This window comes from Carettochelys insculpta, chromosome 8 (assembly GCF_033958435.1).
Source record: "Carettochelys insculpta isolate YL-2023 chromosome 8, ASM3395843v1, whole genome shotgun sequence".
NCBI classification, from domain to species: domain Eukaryota; kingdom Metazoa; phylum Chordata; order Testudines; family Carettochelyidae; genus Carettochelys; species Carettochelys insculpta.
Window position 1 is genome coordinate 58,649,751 of NC_134144.1, and position 25,014 is coordinate 58,674,764.

At 40.6% G+C, this 25,014-nt stretch overlaps 1 protein-coding gene across 1 annotated transcript in view; it reads right to left on the reverse strand.

The window, feature by feature from the left end:
- The window catches only part of MGAT5 (alpha-1,6-mannosylglycoprotein 6-beta-N-acetylglucosaminyltransferase), a 231,160-nt gene that overhangs the window by 16,798 nt on the left and 189,348 nt on the right, over positions 1-25,014 (reverse strand). The window contains exons 12-13 of the mRNA XM_075001551.1: positions 20,003-20,152; positions 603-749 (exon numbers count right to left, since the gene is read on the reverse strand). Of these exons, the coding sequence (XP_074857652.1) occupies positions 603-749; positions 20,003-20,152 (297 nt within the window). The remainder of the gene's footprint in view (positions 1-602; positions 750-20,002; positions 20,153-25,014) is intronic.

The following is a 25,014-nucleotide window of genomic DNA, read 5'->3' on the forward strand; positions in this document are numbered from 1 at the left end:
TTTCATTATTTACTTTATTATCTTAATGCCCAGTTACAATTATGGTACAGTATAACCCTGATTGTCCAGCCCCTGGTTATCCAAGACTGTTCCGCTCCCTCAGCCCAGCAGCAACCCACCTGCTGGGCTGGAGGAGTGGGCTGTGTCGCATAAAACAGAATGTTAGATAACCAGGGGGTGGGACAACTGCCCTCCCAGCCCCACTGCAGCCGTTCTTGCTCAGCCAACCTGCTCTGTTGCAGCTGGTAGCTGGCACTACAGCAGCAGTACCCTGCCCCGCATTATCTGACATTTCTGGTTATCCAACCTTCTGTCAGTCCAGCTTATGTCAGACAATTGGGGTTCCGCAGTATTACATAAAGCTAAATATACTAATTCAAGCCACTGCTATGTTAAAGCAAAAAGACAAACTGTTCTGTGTACAGTAAATTATGCACCTTAGTTTGGAATTCTAGTTTTATTGTACTATTACAATGAGAGCAGTTATTTGCAATAAATCTTGTTGTAGTTGCATAATCCTCAAACAGAATCATTACAGCACAAACAGCAGCAGCAACTTAAAGCCCCAATACTTTGCAGTGTTAAAAGAACATCAAGCTTACCTCTCGGAGTGTTGGTTTGCCTTTGAAAAAGTCAGTATTTTTGCTGCTTTTTGGTGGGTTAAATTTTGGATTTAGAAAAGCACATCCGTTAGCAATAGCCTCTAGGGGAGCAGGCCCTTCATATGGAAATCCAAGTCCAACAAACAACTGCAAAATAGAAATTATACATCACATAGTACCCATTAATTTTGTTTTCCTACAGCAGACAATAAAAACTCAGAGTTAAGCTAAAACAATGAATGACCAATATCTTAAATTTACAAGTCTACAAATATTTCTGCATAACCGTTTTGAAAGGAATTGGATAAGATTCTATTACTTGATGGAACTTTTAAATCAAGTTGTCTAGAAGCTTCATGTTAAAGGTTACTAAGGATTTGGCTCTTCTCCCTCCTTCTTTGCAAAACAGAAAATGTAATGGAATGTCTTGAAAACACATCTAACAATAATCTTTCTGTAACAGGCTGGAAAGAAAATTAAACCACTCTAAATTAAACAGAAGGTTTTTCATGAAACTGACAGAACAACAGCCCCTTTCAGCTATGTTTTTTGGGAAAAAAATAATTTGGTGGTTTGATTACAGTTCAAACCAAACTGCTAGTGCTCTCTGTTAGATGCGTAGGTGCAGGTTTCACAATACGGTTATGTCACTGAATAGCTATGCCACTTTATTTCCCCCTCCACAACTTGGTAGTTTTTGCTAGTATAAAGATAGTCAGGCCAAACCTCACAAACCTTATGATTAAAAAACATTAGATGGCAGCAAACTTCAACTATGTACTCATCAAGAACACAGCAGTGACAGTTTGAGTCCTCCATTCTACATGTAAGAGGAAAAGGCATCAGAACTTACTTTTACCGCCAGATTATGGCACATTATAAAAATTTATTGGGCAATGGGAAATCTAACTGAAGAATGTTTACATTTTGTCAGAAATAATTCACATACTTTTGCAGGGGCTCTTTAGAAGCAATTTCTTTCCCAGCCCTGATAGCTGAGAAAATTTAATTAAAGAACACATCTTTTTATTTTCTTTAATTTCAAGTTAGTGCACAACAGATTGATTAAAAAGCTCATGAGCTATGATACTAGCTGCCCCCAATCTCTGAACAGTTCCATGCATATGCTAGTCTCTTCTATGGCTTCCAAATCTGAGCCTTATGGCCATAGCAACCATGCATTCAAGACATCGCTCTTTAGCAAAGATTCTCCACATTAAAATTTTGTACTTCAAGGGGAAATGAACCCTTGAATTATAAAAAAAATAAAAAATTCTAAGTGGCTACAATTGGAAGCCTGTGTCAGACTACATATAAAAACAGTTTAATTTCATTTGAAACATAAGTTTGTAACATCAGCCATGTGGTAGACAGGCATTACAGCATTAGGCCTTTAATCTGCTCTACTCCCTGGCATTAGCAGTTTAACTTTATCAGTTGACTGGGTTTAAAAGAGAAATCTGCAGAACAGCTTTCAACATTAACGTCCCTTGGCAACTCTGAGAACACAATCTGTATGTAATCACAGAATCTCAGGGTTAGAAAGGAACTGTAAGGATCACCTAGTCTAACCATCCCCATCAAGATGCAGGATTTGTTACGTCCAAATTATCCAAGACAGATGGATATTCAGCCTCTTTTCCGAAACCTCCAGTAAAAAAGCCTGCACAATTTCCATAGGCAGTCTGTTTCTAACCATAAGAACAGAAGGACCAGGGAACTTTTCCTTACAGTTAATCTAAATCTGCCATGCTGTTGTTTGAACCCATGTCCTCCCATCCTGCCCTCTGTGGAAAAAGAGAATAATTGTTTTCCACCAGTTTTGTGGCAGCCTTTCGAAAGACTCACCTCCCCAAACTCCAGTCTGCTCATTTTCAAACTAAACCTACCCAGTTCCTTCTGCCTTTGCGCCTATGGCTTGCATTCCATCCCTTTGCTCACCTTGTCCCTGACCTCTGTATCTTTTCCAGTTTTCCTCCATCCTTTTGATACACTGCTGTCCAAAACTGGACATGCTATTCCAGATGAGGCCTAACCAGTGCGGAGTAGTGCAGTATTCTCACCCCCTACGGCTTACATGATATGCTTCTGTTAACACAACCTAAAATGGCATTTTTAAATACACAGCATCATCATATTGCTGACTTAGGTTGAGGTTGTGATTCACCACAGCTCCCAGATCCTTCTCAGCCGTACTGCTGCCGAATCAGTTATAAGTTAAAATTGGAATGAACAGCCAATTTCACTTTCAAAGAGCAAGTGCATCACAAGAAGCTCCTTCTACGGCATATCTCGCAAGCAAATAAACGAAGTAACTTTTTGTGGCAAACAAGTGGTTATGTGGGGGGGGACAATATAAAAATGGAAATATATACTCAACAAAAACTAGGCTATACATTTTCAAACCAGTTTATGTAATATGCCTCTCTAGATCAGAAATTATCCTCTTAAGTTTTACCTCAACAGATGTTCAAGAAACAACCTCCTGAAAAGAGGGCTGTGCAGATTACATTTATTAAATTGCATTCAGGAAATTGTAAATTTTGAGAAACTTTGACATTTAAACTGAACCTTCATAATTAGCCTAAACAGATGCCATTAATTAACGAGTCTGAAATGTCACTAACAACTCTACTGTGTCTTGTTTTCAGTTAGATATGGATAACAGTACAGTTGTGTGAGTAAGGATTTCATTATCTGTCCCAAAGTGATGCTGTGCACTGGTAAAAAATTTTGCATCTCTTCTATGTTCTGGTTGTTTAGAATGCCATTAAAATGGCCAGGTCTGTATATTCTGACAACACTGGGCACATCATCCACACTTGATCAATACACCATCATATTCTGGGCACACTTTAAAATATTACAGACTCTAATATTTAATATTTCTTATCTGTACTTCAGCCTCATTTCTAACGCAACACAGCCCAAGTAATCAGGAATTCGATGCATAACTTGCACGCAAGAGAACAGCAGAACTGAAATAGTTAAAATAACTCATGAAAATCATATTTGGTGTGTTTCAAAAGCAAAGCTCAAAGGAGTATGACACGTTTCCATTAATTCATTCTCGTGTTGCTCTAATTTACAAATCCTTTCCATTATAGTCAGTTTATTATTTGTGAAACTGCTACAATAACCTGTCAATATACCTCCTAGGCGTAACCATGTAGCAAATGTTGCATGTCAAATTGAATCAAAAGTCCAACAGAAGCAGTCAAGCATCTTGGAACTGAAGGCTTCATTTTGAAATGCATGTGGACCAAGCGTGTTTGGAAAATTTGCACCTAATTAACCTGATTAGATTTGTGAGCTGGGGTGGATGGTGGGAGAGAGCCTTCCCTACCTGACATATAATATGTTGTTGTCTGAAGAGGGTAGGAGTTCAAACTGCTTATTTTACCCTTTAGCCTGTTTACAGAGTCTTATTCACACATTTACAGATTCCAGAGCCAGAAGGGACCAGTGTGACCATCTAGTTCATACAGCCCAATCAAATTTTTCTGGACTACAACTACATGAACCGCACTGACAACTTCTGCTCTGGGGACTCAACCAGGGCCAGGGGAGCCCTGGGGTTGGGATCCCTAACAGCAGCTCTATTTGATTAACTACTGTCTATACTTGTTTTTATTTCAGCATAACAAGTTATGTCTCTCATAAAAATTATCAAAAAGTACCTTAAATTTATATCTGAATTAAACATTGTAATATATAATCAAATAATTTGACACATCAAATTTTATCAACTATTAATAAAATTATAAAAATACAATTCATATTATTAAATTCTCAATTAAAATTATTGTATTATATTTAAACAGTACCTGAAAATATACCTAAAGCATAATCTCTAATAATTACGACTTTCTGATAGAAGTACATTTTCTTTGGTAGCCCTGAAAGCTATCAGTTTTCGTTGTGCAGCCCTCTGTAGGCTTTGTGTTTGACAAGCCTGATCTAGTCCGACCTCATGTATTAAATAGGACACAGAACTTTCCCAAATATTTCTTAGAGCATGATCTTTTAGGAAAACATCCAATGCTAAATTTTAAAATGGTCAGTGATCCAGACTCCACATGGCCCATGGTAACTTGCTCCCAAAAGTTAATTACTCTTCCTGCTAAAAATGTATGCTTCATTTCCAGTCTAAATTTGTCTAGTTTCAACTTCCAGCTCCTGGATCACGTTACTTCTCTGTCTGCTGGAGTGAGGAACTCATTATTATATATTGGTTCCCCCGTAGCTATTTATAGACTGTAAATCAAGTCACCCCCTAGGCTCTCTCTTTAATAAGCTAAAGAGACTGAGCTTTTTGATTCTGTCACTACAAAGAAACGTTTTCTAATCTTTTAATAATTGTTGGGCTGTTCTCTGAACCATCTCCTAGTTAGCAACAACATTCTCGAACTGTAAACACCAAAACTGGATACAGAATTCCAGTAGCAGTTGCACCAGTGCCAAATACAAAAGATAAAATTTCTATTCCTGCTCAAGATTCTGGTGTTCATACATCCCAGGAACATATTAGCTCAGCCCAGTGGCCTTCAGCTGAATGGAGCCACAGCTGTGTGCTAAGTGGGCTCAATGTGGCCTGCAGGTTAAGAACCACAGCTGTAACGGGACCTCTGCACAAGTGGGGAGGAGAAATCCTAGACTGACACTGGAGAGACCAAGGCAGGAGCCTCCTCTGAATCCTCATCCTCAGGTTTACTCAGGAATGGTGGAGTGCTGGCAAGATCAAGAGGAAACAATTGGTACCTGAACTTCAAATGATTTTGGTGTTTTGGGACTGGTAGCTCACTGGAGATGAAAAGTAGGGAACTGAAAGACTCAGATACAGCCAGGTACCAGGGAAAAAAGGGAACTCTTGCAATACTCAGGCTACATTTACACTAGACATACAAGTCGATCATAGATATGTAATTTTATCTTCGTCAACTGCATGGCTAAAATTGCCTCTCGTGATGAGCACAGGGGTCAGTGCTCCATAGGGGACTCCATTTAATACTTGATGCTGTGCTCTTTCAGAAGACTGCTCCATAAACATTCAATTTTTTTTTCTGACATCAGTGACTCAAAAACAGGTTATGCTATTTTTGACAGTGTACTGCTTCCTCTCTCCTTCCCCTCCCCCCACTCAATCCTTTTTATGTAAATAGGTTATAGGCACTGAGGTTAACCTTCCAAGTATGCAAACCATTTAATCAGGTTTCAGAAACACCATTTAGGTAGAATTTACATTGCTACATGAGCAATTCTAAATCCTGTGGTTTATCACCAAGGTTCCTAGCACTGGCGTATGGGCAATTCAGAAACTCTTCTTCTCATGACCTTTTGTACCTAGATTAACATTGTTCTGATCACCTTTTTTCTGACGAGTACTCATGTCTTTCTTATATCTACCTTCCTGTTTTACCCCTTCTGTCCTTGACTGGCTATCAGGGGACATGCTGGCCTTAGATTATTCGCACCCCCACCCCCTTCTTTGGCAGGCTTAGTGTCTCTCCCAGGCTTGTGTGATCCTTCCTAGTTTCCCTCTGCTAGTGTTGAAGTAGTTGGCTGCATTGGCATGTGCAGAATTTCTTGGACTACTTTCACTGCGTATCTGCTGAGGCTCAGAAGATAACCTATCTGCTATGAAAAAATACTATGCTCATGTAGTGTTGGTATTTTAGATTTCCTCTCAGGAATCAGGAAAGCTTTTTTTATTGTTCCGTGTGATTTCCTATGCTTGTTAGGGCCAAATATTTATACAACTGCAACGTTCTTCAAGTTGAACATATGGGTATGTAAAGGAAACTGTCTGCACCCATCTCACCCTGCTCTGAGCTGGCTAAACTTCATCCTGCGTACATTATTTCGGCATCTCTTAGGAGAGTAGTGCTCGACACAATTTCATTCCGTGTCTGAACATTTTCCCCAATTTTAAATAGTTTTTGAAAACCAGAATGATCATTATTCATATAATGCTGTAAACGGACATAGCACATGCTAAAGCCAAAGATAACAAAATCATCCCCCTGGAGGAGCTTACCATATAAAGCTAGGGTAGATAACAAAAATACAAATATAAAACAATTATCAATAGCAACAGTTTTTCTCTCCCTTGCCTCCTTAACTATTTTTAGTGCCTGTTGCAAAAATATCTATGCACCAGCAAATCTACACAATTCAAAGATAGACCATCTATCTGAAGTCTTACTTGGTCAACTTACCTATCATTCCAGAGCAGATTTGCACTCTTCTCATTATATGGGAACATTTTCCCTTGCATGGAAAGAGTCTTTTTCCTGAAGAATCATTTCTGCATTTTCAAAGGCGTAAGTTGTAAGGGCTCATTGACTTCGCCATACTGACGTTATCTGTGATAACTGGATGAATTTATTTTATGACACAGCTATCTTTTAAATAGCCTGGAACCTAAATGAAGGCCTTCCAGATGGCCAAAAATCTCTGCAGTTGTGATTACTGCTCTCCTAAAGAGATGGCTTGTTAAGTACATTGCTGCCCTTTGAATCAATATTAAAGGTAAGCGTACACTACAAAGTTAGTTTGTATTTATTAAGGCTGATTATGTAGGATCCAGTTTTGTGAAGTCGATGGTGCATGTTCCTAGAGAGCACGAGGCCAACAGAGTGTATCCCCAGTATGGTGGGCAGCTTCGACTTCAACAGCGATGCACTGTGGGTACCTATCTGACATTTCCTGCTGCCCCTTTGCATTCAGGGTTATACTCACAGCCTCTGACTGGACAACACAGTGCACTGGGTAATTCTGAGTATGTGTTGTCACCCTCCCGTAGTGCACTTATCTCCCCCTCCTCGGCTTGAAAGGAATGGCAAGCAAAGTTTTTGTGCCCTTTTTTCACTGGTTATCCATGCAGCCCCCATAGAAAGGCAAGCACGGACCCTGTTCAGCTTTAAAATGTTGAGGCAAGCATTGTGAACAAAACCAAGCCAGGATCCACTGGAGTGAGGAAGAAAATGAGGAGGAGATGGACACAGGTGTATATGAAACACTGGAGTGGAGCCACTGGCAGATGCTGGCAGCAATCAATCCTGTTCACACAGTGGAATAACGGTTCTGGTCCCATGAAACAGGCACAGAAAGCAGAAGCTGCTTTGTTAGGTGACTATGGAATGATCAGCAGTGGTTACAAAACTTTGGTATCCTAAGGCCACTTTCATGCAACTTTGTGAATTGCTTTCCCCTACCCTGAAGCACTGTGATAACAGAATAAGACCTGCTCTGACAGTTGAGAAGTGAGTGGCAATTGGTGTGTGGCCGCTTGCAATGCCAGACTGTTACCAGTCAGTGGGCAATAAATTCAGAATGGGTAAATCCACAGTGGGGCAGCTGTGATCCAAGCAGCCAACCCAATCAATCCTTCTGCTACAAAGGATAGTGACTCTGGGAAGTGTGCAGGACATAGTGCATGGTTCTGCCAAGACGGGGTTCCCTAACTGCATTAGTGTGATAAATGGAATGCACATGCCTATCCTGGCAGCTGACCTCCTTGCCACAGACTACAAGAACTGCAAGGGGTACTTAATATAGTGTCATAGGCACTGGTGGATCACAAGGGCAGCAGTTTCACTGACATCAGTCTAGGATTGTCAGAAAAGGTGCATGATGTGTGCATCTTTGTGGATTTTATTATTTTCAGAAAGCTGCAGGATGGAACTTTCTTCCCAGACCAGAAAATAACCATTGGAGCTGTGGAGATGCCAGAAGTTATCCTTGGAGATCTAGATTACCCCTTGCTCCCTTGGCTCATGAAGCTATGCACAGGCAGCTTGGACCACTATAAAGAACAGTTCAAACACAAGCTGAGCTAGTGTAGACTGGTGGTAGAATGTGCTTTTGGCCATTTGAAGACAACTGTTTGGAGGTTATTGACTCAGACCTCAGTGAAAGCAACACTCCTAACATTGTGCTGTGTGCTCTGTAATATCTGTGAGAGTAAGGGTTAAAATTTCATGCTGGGGTAGAAGAGTGAGGGAGGCTGCCCGGCCACTCATTATGAGCAGCCAGACCTCAGGGTAACAAGGACAGTAAATTGACAGGCATGGTTAATCAGAGAGGTTTTGAAAAACAGCTTTGTGAATGACCCAAGAGTGAAAGGACAGTCATGTATGCTGCTCTTAACAAGGTGCCTTCAGTATCGTCTGCTGGCCTGTAAACCCTCCACCCCCCCTCCACCCAATCCTGTGCAACACAAGTAACATAGTGTTGAGAAATCATGCACTTTCATTTAGGGAACACAAGAAAGCAGAGACAGAAAAGACATTCAGGGCAGCAGCTTCGGAGGAGGTAGTGTGCAAAGGCAAGAAGCATTTTGCAATCCCCCTGTTCAGCAATCAGAGATGTGGGAATGTCAGCCTTCTGTTCTGGGAGACATTCCAAGGGGTGAGTGGAAGCCTGCCCTTGATTCTCCCACCATTCTAGGGCATCTGGGAGAGGTGGCTATGGAACATGGTGAGGAGAGCACGCTGTTCAGCATGGGCTAGAGGGGCCTCTGTGCTCCATCTGCCTCTCCTATGCCCCTACCGGGTGCCTCAGCAGCTCTGCTTGCTGCTCCACAAGCCTCAAGATATACTCCTAGGTCTTGGTTTTGCATTCCCTGAACACTCTCCTCATGCTCCATCAACCTCTCCAGCAGTGTTGTTTTCCTCCATTCATTTAGTTGCACCCTGTCCGGGCAGAGTGGATTGAATTTTCTCAAGAAACATATCCCAAGTACATTTTAGCCCCCAGATTTGCAATAGCTGAACAGATGTGGGAGCCAGAGGAGTGGGCAAAGGGCTCACTGTTGCACTCACTGTGAAAAAAGTGAAGGGCAGACTTTAGAAGAACACACAAGGCAATTTCATGAAAGACCATCTGACCAACACAACAGAGATGTGTTATGTATAAGGTCAAAGTTATGCTTTTAAGTGGCCATGATGCAGCAGGTACAGCACAGAGATCTTGAAGGAGAAGCGTGACTTGGTTTGCTGGCAGGCCTGGTAAGGAACAGATTGGGGCTTGCTATTTTACTTCTGCTTTGAAACCATGTGTGAGACAGTAGCCACAAATAGCACTCCTGCAGCTGTGGCAGTTTTTGAATTTGTAGAGGGGGGTCATGGTGGTGCAATGGCAAATCAGGAGAGGGGCCTCTTATAGTCCCCATGTGTTTGGCACTCAGTTTGCCGGGAGAATGTATCTTTCTGTTCCCACAGGAACCTCTGGAGGGGAACAGAGGGACAGGAACAGGTCCAGGTGTGGCTGCAGGGCAGGGGTTTATATCATGCCTTACTGGAGATGAGCAAGCAGAAGTGGACTGCCTCAGTAGTATCAATTACGTAGCTTCCCCTGCTTCATCCATATTGCCATGCACGATACAGGTTCCACATCACAAAACTGGAATTCTCTGGTCTGCTGGGATGTACCAGGGCTAGGCATGCAGCCTGTAGCCTGGTTGTGCCTGAAATCAGTGCCTTGGGGTTGGGGTCATGGCTGGCAGCCCAACAAAGACTGGAACCAGCCTTTGCAGGGCTAGCAGCTGGGCCCATGGCTAGCAGCCCAGTTGTGTCTGGGATCAGGGCCAGTGTAGGCCAGGCTGAAGGTGTGTGTGTGGGGGGACACAGAAGCAAGGGGGCCAGTGGAGCACAGAGCTGCCAGCAGCAGATACCACGGGTCACTACCCACAGCCCCCAACTCAAACCACTGCAACACATTATTAAAGACTACAACCTATCCTTAATCAGGATGCCACACTCCAGAAGGCCCTAGGTGACAGGCCTGCTCTCTCCTACAGACAACCTCCCAACCTTATGAGGATTCTCACCAACAGCCACAGACTATACCACAGGAACACCAATCCTGGAACATTTCCTTGCAACAAGGCCCATTGCTAACTTTGTCCACATCTACTCTGGAGACACCATCACTGGACCTAACCAGCTTATTCACAGAATCATGGGCATAGTCTCATATTCCTCAACTAACTTCATATATGCCATCATGTACCAACAATGCCCACATGCTTTGTATATTGGACAGACTTCAAACTCTCTTAGACAAAGAATTAATGGGCATAAAATAGATATAACAACACTCTTGATTCAAAACCTGTCAGCCAGCACTTTAATGGAGTGGGCCATTCTGTTAATGACCTGAGAGTCTGTGTTTTACTGAATAAGAACTGTCACAGCCATTTGGAAAGAGAGGCTGCTGAACTCTCTTTTATATTCAAATTTGACACATTAACATGTGGTTTGAACCGGGATGGCAATTTTCTAGCTCATTATAGGGGCTCTTTTACATACTTTGCTTTATTTAATTCTTGACTCCCCCCTTCCTTCTGCCCCTCTGTTCTCTAATTTGCTCACTTTGATGATAATTTTTCTGATTTGTCAACCATGATTACTATTTTTGGTTCTCTGTGCCTTAAATATTGAGTCTGTTCTGGTATGGCTATGATCTGAAGAAGTGGGTCTGTCCCACGAAAGCTCATCACCTAATAAATTATTTTGCTAGTCTTTAAAGTGCTACTGGACTGCTTTTTTGTTTTGATAATATACAGACTAACACGGCTTCCTCTCTGTTACTGTTTGGGAATAGACCAAGAACTGATGCTGGAGCACCCAGGTTTGGAGGTAAGGGGAGACTCATCTAGGTACCAGGGAGAGGGTGCTAGGTGGAAGTGGTGGGAGAAGTGGCCCAGTGAAAGCCTGCTGTGATTGGGGCAGAGGAAAAGTCCCATCAGCTGCTGCTATTTGGGGATGGAGACCAGAGCAGCAGGCAGGCCTGAGGTCCCACCAACCGTCCCCTGGAGAAGAGCAGCCCTGCAGAAGGATAGGGCACTAGGGCCGTTTGAGTGGTCTTGCCCTGTATTAGTGACTTGCCTATGATGAGAGTGGCTCAGTAAGTGGAGGCCCTTGCCTCTGGAAAGACCTGAGGTAGCGGAAGTGTCACCGTGAGCACGTGAGGCACGTGAGAAAAGCTGCCGGGAAGCATGGGACTCAAATCACAGCAGGAGCCTTGCCACCAAACTGCATGAAGACGAATATTTAAAAATGTAGGTGGTACAGACACGATCAGGCCACAAGTACTGCAGTTCCATGAAACTACAAACTCTTACGAAGTTTTTCTCTCTCTGTTTAATATCCTTTTGTACAGTGTTTGCAGATGACATCAAGTTGTTCAGGACAGTCAAAACCAAAAGGGATTGTGAAGAACTACAAAAAGATCTCAGCAAACTGAGTGATTGGGCAGCAAAATGGCAAATGAAATTTAATGTGGGTAAGTGTAAGGTAATGCACATTGGAAAAAATAACCCAAAATTACACGTACAACATGATGGGGTCAAATTTAGCTACGACAGATCAGGAAAGGGATCTTGGAGTTATAGTGGATAGTTCTCTGAAGACATCCACGCAGTGTGCAGCGGCAGTTAGTAAAGCAAATAGGATGTTAGGAATTATTAAAAAAGGGATAGATAATAAGACAAAAGATATCATACTTCCCCTATATAAAACTATGGTACGCCCACATCTTGAGTACTGCGTGCAGATGTGGTCTCCTCACCTCAAAAAAGATATATTGGCATTAGAAAAGGTTCAGAAAAGGGCGACTAAGATGATTAGGGGTTTGGAACGGGTCCCATATGGGGAGAGGCTAGAGAGACTGGGACTTTTCAGTCTGGAAAAGAGGTGATTGAGGAGCAATATGATGGAGGTATATAAAATCATGAATGGTGTGGAGAAAGTGAATATAGAAAAATTATTTACCTTTTCCCATAATACAAGAACTAGGGGACACCAAATGAAATTGATGGGTAGTAGGTTCAAAACTAATAAAAGGAAATTTTTCTTCACACAGCGCACGGTCAGCCTGTGGAACTCCTTGCCGGAGGAGGCTGTGAAGGCCAGGACTCTATTAGGGTTTAAAAAAGAGCTTGATAAATTTTTGCAGGTTAGGTCCATAAATGGCTATTAGCCAGGGGTAAAGTATGGTGCCCTAGCCTTCAGTACAAGGGCAGGAGATGGATGGCAGGAGATAAATCACTTGATCATTGTCTTCTGTTCTCCTTCTCTGGGGCACCTGGCATTGGCCACTGTCGGCAGATGGGATACTGGGCTGGATGGACCTTTGGTCTGACCCAGTATGGCCACTCTTATGTTCTTATGTTCCTCGATATGTAGTATGCACCCCTTTAGGGGTATGTGAGAGAAGTACGGGAGTAAGTGTGCTGGAGCCATATACAGCTCTGAGCAATAAAATGCTCAGATCTGTGATAGTGTTGTGCACCGCTCTGCACACACATCCCTCCCTACCGCTTGGAGGGAGAAGTGTGTGGCAGTGGCGGCTCTGGTGAGTTGCCGGCATTGAATTACAGCAGGGAGGGAGTGCCTGGCTCTGGAGAAGGGGAGCGGAGTAGGGTTAAAGTAGGGAGCTGGAGGTGCCTGGCTCTGGAATATTATGCTTGTTATCTGAAGTAAGTGAAAATTGCTATTTGTACAATTTTAGTTTAGTATTTATAAATACAAGTGAAAGGGCTTAAAATGGACCAGTTTCTTGTGAAAACAAAGAATAAAACTGCAGATTTGGAAGATGGTGGTACCAGGAAATCATATCCAAAAAATTGACAATTGTGGCCCTCAGCAGTTTGAAACCTAGCTTTGAACATTTGATTTCATCCAAACAAGCTCAATTTTCAAATTAAATTATAATTTTTCTTGTAATTTCATTGATCACTTCATTGATGTTTCCATAAAATATATACAGACGTATGAATAAAAAAATTGGACTTACTTTATGTTCATCTAACTTTTTTTATTTATCCTCTTTGCACAATCATAGGTACGATGGCGTTTATTGCCTATAGGCAATTTTTTCCACTCAACCAGTTACAATTAAGTTGTTTAAATAAATGAGTTGCAAATATAGAGAAAAATCATTTGTCTGAAAATTGTAAGTAGTAGGGGGTATTTTTTTTTTTTTTTTGGAAAATAGGTACTTTATAAAAAAAAATATTGAGAAACACTGATTTAATATACCAAGAAAGTTTCATCTGTTTTCTGGCATTGATAGGTTTATCACCATTTTTGTGTATGTCAGTACTGAAGGATTTTATAATACATTCTATGCTGAAATGCAGAAAAAGAGATGGCTTGGTGCTCAGAGGCTCACAGCAATGGAGTACAATTCATAAATTTTTTTTCTCACTCATATGAACAGCTCACTGGAGAAGCACAGCCCTCTCGTAAATGAGAGAAATGTCTTCACAATGGATTCCCTCCACTGTGAAATTCATGGAAGTAGAACATATAGCATTGTGCTCCCAAGAAGCTTCTTTTAACTATTCTGCTGCGCAAACCACAGCATGAGCAAAGTTAATAAGTCTGCTTGCTTAACATTGCCCACACAAGAGCAAAACACGACGTCTGTTTTTAGAGATTGTTACGCTCTGCAGCCAAAAGTTAACAAGGCACTCCATAAGTTATTATGGCTGTGTGCAAACTGGAATGTCTCTTCTGCAGAAAACTTCTAACATAGGAGAAAAAATGCTTCAGAAACAACGTAAAGCTATCGGAGGGGTAGCCATGTTTGTCTGGATCTGTAACAGCAACGAAGGGTCCTGTGGCACCTTATAGACAAACAGAAAAGTTTTGAGCATGAGCTTTCGTGAGCACAGACTCACTTCATCAGATGCTGGTCTTGGAAATCTGCAGGACCAGGTATAAATAAGCCAGAGCAAGGCTGGGTATAACAAGGTTAGCTCAGTCAGCAAGGGTGAGGCTTACTACCAGCAGTTGATCTGGAGGTGTGAACACCAAGGGAGGGGAAGCTGCTTTTGTATTTAGCCAGCCATTCGCAGTCTTTGTTTAAGCCTGAGCTGAGGGCGTCGAATTTGCAGATGAATTGTAGCTCAGAAATTTCTCTTTGGAGTCTGGTCCTGAAATTTCTTTGCTGTAGGATAGCTACTTTTGAGTCTGCTACTGTGTGGCCTGGGAGATTTGTGTGCGTTTATTCTTTTACGTAGAGACTGTCCAGTTTGTCCAATGTGTATAGCAGAGAGGCATTGCAACACCAGCAACACCACTACAGGACCTAACCAGATCAGCCACACCATCATGGGTTCATTCAGCTGCACATCTACCAATATAATTTATGCCATCATGTGCCAGCAATGCCCCTCTGCTATATACATTGGACAAACTGGACAGTCTCTACGTAAAAGAATAAACGCACACAAATCAGATATGAGAAATGGCAATATACAAAAACCCGTAGGAGAGCACTTCAATCTCCTGGGCCACACAGTAGCAGACTTAAAAGTAGCTATCCTACAGCAAAAAAATTTCAAGACCAGACTCCAAAGAGAAATTTCTGAGCTACAATTCATCTGCAAATTCGATGCCCTCAGCTCAGGCTTAAACAAAGACTGCGAATGGCTGGCTAAATACAAAAGCAGCTTCCCCTCCCTTGGTGTTCACACCTCCAGATCAACTGCTGGTAGTAAGCCTCACCCTTGCTGACTCAGCTAACCTTGTTATCCTCACCCTTGCTCTGGCTTATTTATACCTGGCCCTGCAGATTTCCAAGACCAGCATCTGATGAAGTGAGTCTGTGCTCATGAAAGCTCATGCTCAAAACTTTTCTGTTAGTCTATAAGGTGACACAGGACCCTTCGTTGCTGTAACGTAAAGCTAGAGTCACAAAATTTTCCACAGGAGGTGGAGTGGATGTCAGGGACGCAAGGTGGAAATTTTCAATGAATTCTGTTTGGGAAGAATAAAAATGGACTTCGTTTTTTTTTTCAAAAAAAGATTTGACTCTGAGGTCCCCAGCTGCTCTGGGCAGCCTGGGGATTGCTGGAGACCAGACTGGCAAGAAAGTTTCAATAGAATCCCCATGGTCCCAGCAGAAATTTAAATTCCATCAGCATTCTCTGAAAGACAGTAAATTTTTAAGACTGTCTAGTTACACACTGTATCAAGCACACCCTTCAGCTTGCCATTTTATAAGTTCTTCTGATTTCAAAAAATGCCTCTTTTGAAAGCCCTTTTCAAATTCTGAAATGTAAGCTGTACAACAGAGCAGGAGCTTCGAGCTCTTGGTGATAATTGTGAGCAACCAAGAACTACCTCAGAAGTTTCAATTATACATATTTGGGGCTCGCCAGGAGTGATCAGGAATCATAATTCAGCAGTCTCCTGGAACATGTTGCAGATATTGGGTCTAGCTTGAGATGGGAAAGAAATTGGAGGCTGTTCCATACTGATATAGTTATTGGCATCTGTGTTTCCTGGTTGACTTAATTAGCATTTGGTCTGAACTCTGACTTTTCCAGGACAAAACCGCTTGTTGGGGGCTCTGCACTAGTGACGAAGTACAACATGAGAACTCTCATATAACTGAAAACGTATGCTTAGAAACAGAACTTTTGAAGGTCTCTCTGGTGGTTTATTATTACTATTTTAGAGCAAGGCTGAAAAACAGCTGGTTGATGCTTGAAACGGTGTTTGAACATATAGACACCAATCGCATACTGGCTACTATTCAAGTGGCTTGTGTATCCTGACTATACACCATGGCTATGTCTAGATTGCCAAGAACTAGAGCACACCATTTCTGTATCTTTTGCTGACAGTTCTTTCAGAAGAGGCTTTTCCGACATTTCGCCCATCCACATGAGGACAAATGTCAGCAAAACCCCTCTGCCGAGACATCCCTTCTTCCTCGTGGAACAAGGTGTACAGGGATGTCAATAGAACGCTCTCAACTGGCAGATCTCTGCCGACTGATCTGCAGTCTGCCCGTGCGCTCTGTTGACAAAACTGCTATCGAGAGAAGTTTTGTCAACAGAAGCCTACAGTCTAGACATAGCCTATGACAGGGAGCACATAATAACTGAAGTATTGACAATTTGTTGGCCCATTTTATACAGGTATTGCTCTAGGAGGAGGAGAGTGGCTTCTACCAGCACCCTTGGACAGGATTATAGCTACAAATTGTCTATGTGCATGTTAGAAGATTTAATGACCAGATCATGTCTTTCAGAATGTATTACTTTTGGGGAAAATATTGTTCTTCCTGTACTTTAGCAATGCAATGCAGAATGTAGGCTTTCCAAGATTAACTAGCTACAAATAAGGCAGCCCACAGAAATGCAGCAAGCCAGCTGATTCAGATACAATAGTCAAAATGCAGGTATTTTACAAGCATGTCAAGCTATTATCTCCTGTCCTCCAGGAAAGTCAGGAACAAAATATTCAAATGCACATTCACTGTGAACCACAACAGTAAGTGCGAATGGCAGATGAATTAAGCACTGCGATGAGATCCCACACAGATTTCAAATCAAATGACCAGTCATTATATTATTGATGAGATACTAATCCTATACATTAGAATTTTTTTAAATTCAAAACAGACTACAAATCTCAGTTCCCACTCTCAAGATCAGGCTGCCACTTTTTAATTCAAGCAAGTGTAAGGCTAAATATATCTGAGTGACTAAATGTCAAACATACTAAAAATAAGAGAAATGACAACTCACATAACAATAGCCCATAATAATCATCAACAAGCTCTATCATTTGGTTATGACATAGCAAGATATTTCATTTTGATTGACCAGAGAATGACACAAGACCCTAAAAATTGGAACAACAAGAGCTGATGTCTTAACTATCTGTCATTTAAAAAAACGTTAGCTTGGCTATGTACAAGCAAGAAAATCCTTTGTTTAAAACAGCTTTGGTAATTATTAAATATGGTAGCAAATGTTATGGAAAATATTTGAAAAACAGGAAGACTAACATATACCACCAATATAATAAGATCCAATTTAAAGCAGCAAAGATTGTATTTGAAGAGATTATTTAAAAGCAAATGATCTAAGCTAGTATTGCCATACTTGTCTTTCAAGAACCTACACTGGCATATAAAACATCATTTGAGAAATATAGTGAGCTCTCAAAACTACAGTGTCAAAGAAGAATCACAGCACACCACTAACATTTCAGTATCTTTCAAATCCTTGTAGATTTTTGCAAGCTGCATTTCAGGAATCCAACAATTTTAAAGACTTCAATATTTTGCACAACGATAGTGACATTTTATATTACATCTTTCATCCAGACAGATCTCACGAGCACTTTATAAACTATAGTGCTTTCTATTTAATTCAGTGACTAATCAATCTGATCAATGTAATTTGGATCAAAATATCAAAAGCCATATCATATGAAAACAATACCCAACTCCCACACTTTATTTTGACAGCACTAAGCTATCATTACTAGATGATTCAATAAAAATGTCTTAATAGTGAAAACTAGGATTTTTAATGTACTACATGTAAAAAAGCAGCATGGTAAGACCCATGCTACTGAAAAAGTATTAGAGGCTGTGCAAATTCTGATAACCATCCTGGATGTTAAACAAAAAATCACATTGAATTCTTTCTTTTAACCCATGAAGAGAAAAATGACTGGAGAGATTTATGTTCAGGTTATTATTAAATTATCAACATTTACCCACAGTGGAATCCATGATTAACACAGTGGTTTCAAATTCTCAGTACAAGAAAAAGCTGTGGTGATCTCAGGTACATCTATGTGGCAAATATAAGCACACACTGACTGTACCAGATGCTATCTTGCCATGAACTGACGGCACGTCTACACTAAGAAGAAGACTGATGCCGCCACAGTTGATCTTCTGGGGTTCAATTTAGTGCGCCTAGTAGGAACATGCTAAATTGAACTCAGAATCCCTTGCTGTCAGGAGGAGTAAGGAAAGTCAACGGGAGAGTTTCTCACATTAATCTCCCACAGTGTGGCCATTCTAGAAAGTTGACCTGAAGTATTTCAACTCTCACTATGCAATTCTCATAGCGGGAGCTGCCTCTCTGAGGTTGGATTTCTTTTCTAGTGTAGACCAAGCCTGGCACCTGCCTGTAAGTGACTTTAAAACATACGAACAAATAAAAGGGAATTTAACTTAGCCTTTGGGTATGTACAAGCACCTAAGAATGCCATAATAACTAGGCATGTGTTTGACAAACTGGCAGACCTTTGAACAGGCTGAACCATTTTAGTCTAATAATATCCATGGTCCAGCAGGACCAGGGATGTTGCTAGATCAGGGAGCCCCTGGATTAGAGAGCCTTGGGTGCCAGTGGCCAAGAGAGGAGCTGGGCTGTGGTGCTAGAGGCTAGGGCTGGGAGCAGAGTCTGGCTGGGGGTTTGGGTGGGGGCAAAGCTCAGAGCCTGGGGACAGACCAGCAGCAGAGCCTGGCTAGGGCAGTGGAAACCAGCTGCTGATGTGGCTGAGTGAGGTTGGCAGGAGAACCTGGTTGGAAGCCAGGAGGGGAACTAGACTGGTGGCCAGGTCCTGCAGCGTAGCTGGACCAGGGTCATGGGTCCCAGGGGGATGCCCAGCATAGTCTGCTGACAGAGACTGGGAGAGCCTGGAGTCCATCAGTAAAGGGGTGGGAACTGACCTCCTCAAACAGGTCCCGGGGGACTGGACAAGGGAAGTCCAACCTGTAGAAAACTTGATTGTTGCTACCCAGCCTAGGATACGCATCTGAAAGCTAGGTTTGAAACATTAAACTCATTTTAAAGAGATGATCAGCACTGAGAATTAATTTCATTTTTAAATCCACAATTTAAAAGCCAAATGCTGACAATTGCACTATAGGCTCACTTAACGCTGCCCTACCATTGACTTTGACTTGGAGTCACCTTTTTCTTTATATTGATTAAAATAATTTAATTCTCTTTCAGTTACATCCTCAGCTCCTTAGGAGCAGAGATATTTTACGGGGCCTTTTTTTTTTTAAATTTCCTATCGTCCCATGCTCTGTATTTGAACTAAAGCTAAGGTTAGTCATGTACACATTTAAATACACAATTTGTTCAACTTGCTGTCCCATTCCTTTAATCTTGAACAGGTTTGTGCAGAACACATTAAGCTTTTAGGAGAACAATTTGTAGCACAGAGACTTGTCAGCGGACCAGGTTAAAATAAAATGTGTGTTTTTCAATCCATGGATTTGTGTAGGAGACGTTTCGTGATTTTAAATTTGCAACATGAAATGTATGGACCTTTCCACTCCCCACAACAGTTAATGATCTGTTGTGGTGCATTGTCACTACAGACAAGATTGCAAAATAAAATCCTTCCAATCATTCTGTGCAGATTACCACAGAGACCTACTATTCAATGTACAGGGGAAAACAACAGTAACCTCTGTAGCAGCTATGGGTAAATTATGACCTTTTATTTATTTATTTATTTATTTTTAAAGACAAGCACTGTGTAGGTGTATTTTCTGCATACAGTACATTAAATTTTTAGCAGTTTTAGCATTCTTCCCTTTTGGAAATAAAAACTTACTTTTGTTTCTCTCAGCAGAAACTGCAAATCCCGCCCACTAAGGATGCCATGGTTTTTCACGTAGCTTGGCATATGGACAGCACTAGTTCCGTGGACAGTTCCATGGACTTCCATGTAGGTATGAATGATATCCAAATAAGCTTTCTTATCCTACAATATGAAATAAAATTCATTTTAGTGATCACAAGCAAATTTCAAGAAGTGATGCTGTCCCAGGTGGAACTGGTTAGCTGCTGAAATAATATCCCCAACCATAAATAAAAGATCAGTGATTTCCATCTTCCATAACTACATCTTTGATATAAGAGTGGATAGTGTATTACATGATTAGCATTTTAAAGTCTTAATTTCTAAAAGTTTTGTGCCAAGCTACAATATAGATGGCCTGAACCCGTTTCACGGAAATCAATACAAAAATTGCTATTCATTTCAATAGGGCAAAATCAGGTCCTCAAACCACAGAAACTAAGGCAACAAACCTTGGCAAGACAGAAGTTATGCTGAAAACATTTCTACACATATTAAACCCAATTTTGTAACTCACACTAGTGGTGAGACACACTTACTGCACATTCATTGGACAACTTATGCAAGTGGTCACCCTGTTTGCAACAACTACACAGTTGGACTTAGAAATAAAAGTTTCCTGCAAACTGGTTGGAACAGTTGTTGTGGTATTTCTGTCAGGAACTCAGGCCTTGACTCATCCTCATTCTTACGAACACGTATACATGGAATTATAGGCACCTAAATGGTCCCATAACATCTCCACCAATATTTACAATCCCCTGCTGAAGCTTAAAGGAGGTTTAAAGGAGACATTATATACAGAAAAGTAATGTATTTTTATGGCTATTTTTAAATCAAGTATCCTAACAGTCAACTGCCCTACTCTGCAAACAAAAGCTATTTTAATTTTCAATTCCATATGTTACTGTTTCATGAGTTTTAAAGAGATGCAAAGACTGCAAATGTTCCAATTTAAAAAAAATCTAAACTCCACTGACTAAAGACTCTAGTCACACCGAGCAGTAAGTTCGTGAGTACAGATGATAAATACACACTCAGGGTTTGGGTATAAACCTCCACACTGCACAACAAATGTTTTGTCTTTTTGGTGGCAGGACAATTTCTAGGCTTGCATTCTTAAACTACCTGATTTTTCATATGCAACCCCTCCACACCATTGTTCTTACGGCTGTAGGAGAGAGCTGGCCAATGGTCACACTGACTTTTACTCAAAGGAAAAACAGACTAGGAAAATCCTATTGAGTGGAAGTCTAGGACAATAAGACACCAAACCTAGACCAGTGAAATTTTATTATTCACTGCTTCCCAAAACCAAAACATGCATTAAGTATTCAATGTATCCAAGCTAAAGCTTGAAAATAAAAGTGGTCTTTACCTTTAGCTTACTCTGTGGTTTGGAAACCCTGTCAGGAAAGTGGACAGCTTGCCATTTCACAGTCTGTCTCATTGCTAAATTTCTCTGATCCACCAGTTGTGCCCATTACTCATTTTAGGAAAAACGCAGTGGCTACTTATGCTAACAGAATACATTAAGAAAACCAAATTTTGTCTGATAACTAAATCTGAGTTCCAGAGTGTCCTTGTGCAAATCAACTTTTGAAAAATGTTTTCATAATCTGGAGGATGGGAAAGGACAGTGATGAAGGAACTGTCCAACTTTGACAGCCACTGATTAGTCTCTACATAGCTTAAAAGCTACAGTAAATACTGTAAAATCTGCAAGATAGTCACCGTAATTCAAAGGGTACCTGGTCAGCTAGTTCAATGAGTAGTACAGGTAAGTACTACCCATACTTCCAACAATTCAAATATTTTTCATACAGATGAGGGACAGGGAAGACAGACAGTATAATGAGTAAACTGATTTGATAGAAAGGTTTCAAACAGTGTATTATTGTGAATGAAAGAAACAAAACAGGCCTTACATTCTTAATATGCAGTCATACTTTAACAGAGCTCTGGAAAGTCAATTTTCCAGAGTAATATTAGTAAGAATAAGAATAATAAAAAAATAATGATGCTTGGCTCTTACATAGTTTTCCAGTGTCTATTTACAAGACCACAGATCCATATATATGTAATCTGTTTTGGGACTTAATTATGTTTTCATTCACTATGAAAGGTGCCTGATTCACACCAATTCAGCTTTGACCTGGAAAGGGCTCTTGCAGGGTGTTTTGTCTCCATGCCTATTATATTTTCTCATCTTTTGTTCTGTCCTAAATAATTCTACTTGCTGTTTTTTACTTCCTTCAAATAATTGTAAATATACATTCCTTTTAAGCAGTACGTAGTTGATAACTGTTGCATTTTTCAACCAGGTAAATCCATTCTGCCTTCCAATAACTTCTTGTTCTTTTCTGAACTTTAATTTCCTCAATACATTTCTGACAAGGAGGGGTCCAATACTGAACATTACACGCTAGGAGCAATTACACCATCTCACTATTCTTTCTATCGCTTGTATTACAAGAGCATGCCAGTTGAAACTGGAACTCCAGTGTGACAGGTACTAACCGTACAGTAAGAAACATCTCTAATGGAACAGCTTTCAATCTAAAGAGAGAAATACAGACAAAGAGTTGAAAAGGAAAGAAAGCCATAAACTGGAAGTGACTTTCTGACCATCACAACAGCACATGAATGGAAGAGCTCAGTAGCTTTGTCTCACTTCAAGTCCTATTCCAAGGGCTATGCTCCCTTCTGAGGCAGCAATATAATGCAACATGTCTCAGCATGTAGCCTCAAATTATTTTGACTTTTCCCTCCACTGAATGAAAACTCATGTCTAATTTCCCATCCAATATCACCCTAAACCCTACAGAACTAAGCTTTAGTGTCCCATCTCCCACTAGAAGTTAGATTGTGCAGAAAAAAATATCTGCATGCTACAGGTTGAACCTATCTAATCTGGCACTCTCTTGTCTGGCAACATCTTAATCAGGCATGATTTTATTTAGCTAGGCAATCACTTATCATGGGTGTGACCAAGCTTCCAGTTGTCCCATGAAGTTTGTTTACAGCCACCAGTTCTGGTTCTCAGTATTCTGTGCTTCTATTTAGCTGTAGTTTATGCCTCCATGTCTTATAATAGCCCAGTAAGCAGTGGAAGTATTGGGAATACTGCTAGACAATATTGACCTCTGGTAGTCTGGCAAATTCTCTCATTTGGCACCAGTCAGGTCCCAAGGGTGCTGGACTATAAATGACAAACCATAAAAACAAAGCCAACCTTCAATATATGTGAGATACTATTCCCAACAATGAGATAAAGAAAACAAGAGTTGGCTATAGGAAGATGCAGTAGTATCATTTATTTTTATATATATTTGTAATGATAGCTTAAGGGTCTCTGTGTAATATTATTAACCTTCAAGTAATATATTTTGCACCTGGAAATAACAGCTTCGGGTGAATTATGTACTTCAAAATACCACAGGGATAAGCCAACTAGCTTAGAATAGCAACAAAATATAGCTTGCAGTGCCCTGCTATACTACTGTGACTTACATATTATTTTCACAGTATGTTTTTCATTTGCAAAGGATCTTTATTTTTTTAGAATAGTACCTTCCAAGAGTAAGTGCTTAGCAAACAGTTAAGCCTTATGCCTCACTGAGGAAAGCACTTTGAGTATTATCTTTCTACTGGGAGCAAACCCAGCAAGGAGATGTTAAGTGACTTGCCCAAGGTCATGCAATAAATCACTGGAAAAGCTGGCAATAGAAACCAAGAGCTTGAATTTTCAGTCCAGACTTTCATCACTAGTTAACATGAGCAAGTTATACTGTCTGAAAAATGAAGACTTGAAAATTATATCAATAACTTAGCCACTCCCCCCCAATTCCTCATGGTTATAAAGTAGAAAATATACAATTAAAATAAGGTAGGACTTAAGATCAGATATGTCACCCATAGTAAATGAAAAAAGCTTCCTGGAAATAAAAGGATACTACTATTTAGAAATTAATTTTACTAGTGAAACTGTTCACAACATTTGGGGGCTTTTTGTTGGGATAACAGAGATCCACTTGATGTAGCCTTTTCTTTTCAAGTTATAGAAATACAAAATGTAAAGGTCATTACTTAATGTAGTTGAGGTTTACTTATAGTGGCATATTTTAACACACTGTGTCTGCCTAATCAAAACTCATGAGTTATACTTCAGTGTTATCAAGATAAAATATACAAGACTATAAAGCATATGTATTATTGACAACATAATATGCCTAATGCAGAAACATTAATAAGCTGATCTTGAATATTATAAAAAAAGTCACATAGGACTTGTCTACACTTGCCCCAACTTTGAGGGGGGCATGGTAAACAGGATCACAGGAGATTACTAATGAAGTGATGCAGTGAATACACGGCAGTTCATTAGGCTAATTTTCCCACGTGGCAACTTTGAAGCATCAAACTTCTAAGTGCCAGCATACGTGTAGCTGAGGGCATTTTGAAGTGCCTGCGCGACTTCAAAGTCCCACTACTCCTCAAAATTTTGACTTTGAAGTGCCTGCGGCTACACACATGCTGGCACTTTGAAGTCTGACGCTTCGAAGTTGCTGTGAGGAAAAATTAGTCTAATGAAGTGCTGCGAATTCACTGCAACACTTCATTACTAATCTCCCATGGCCCTGATTACCACACCCCTTCGAAGTTGGAGGCAAGGGTAGACCCAGCCTTAGTGTTCACTACAATTAAATGACATCATGAATACACTAAGTGGCAAAGAAAAAAGGCGAGTAAGAAAAACAGGATTTCCTCAAAATTTTACTTGATTTAATTGAAAAAGACACCCAGTTCTTACTCAGCACAATTTCTTAAAATAATAACATAAACAAAAGTCTTCACAGCCCCTCCTAGACGTTCCTAAAGAACCACGCACATTATCCATTTCAGAGATGTAGAAATGAAGGACTAAAGATGAGCTAGATTTCAAAGGTATTTAAATACCTAAACATGCAAAGAGACACCTACTG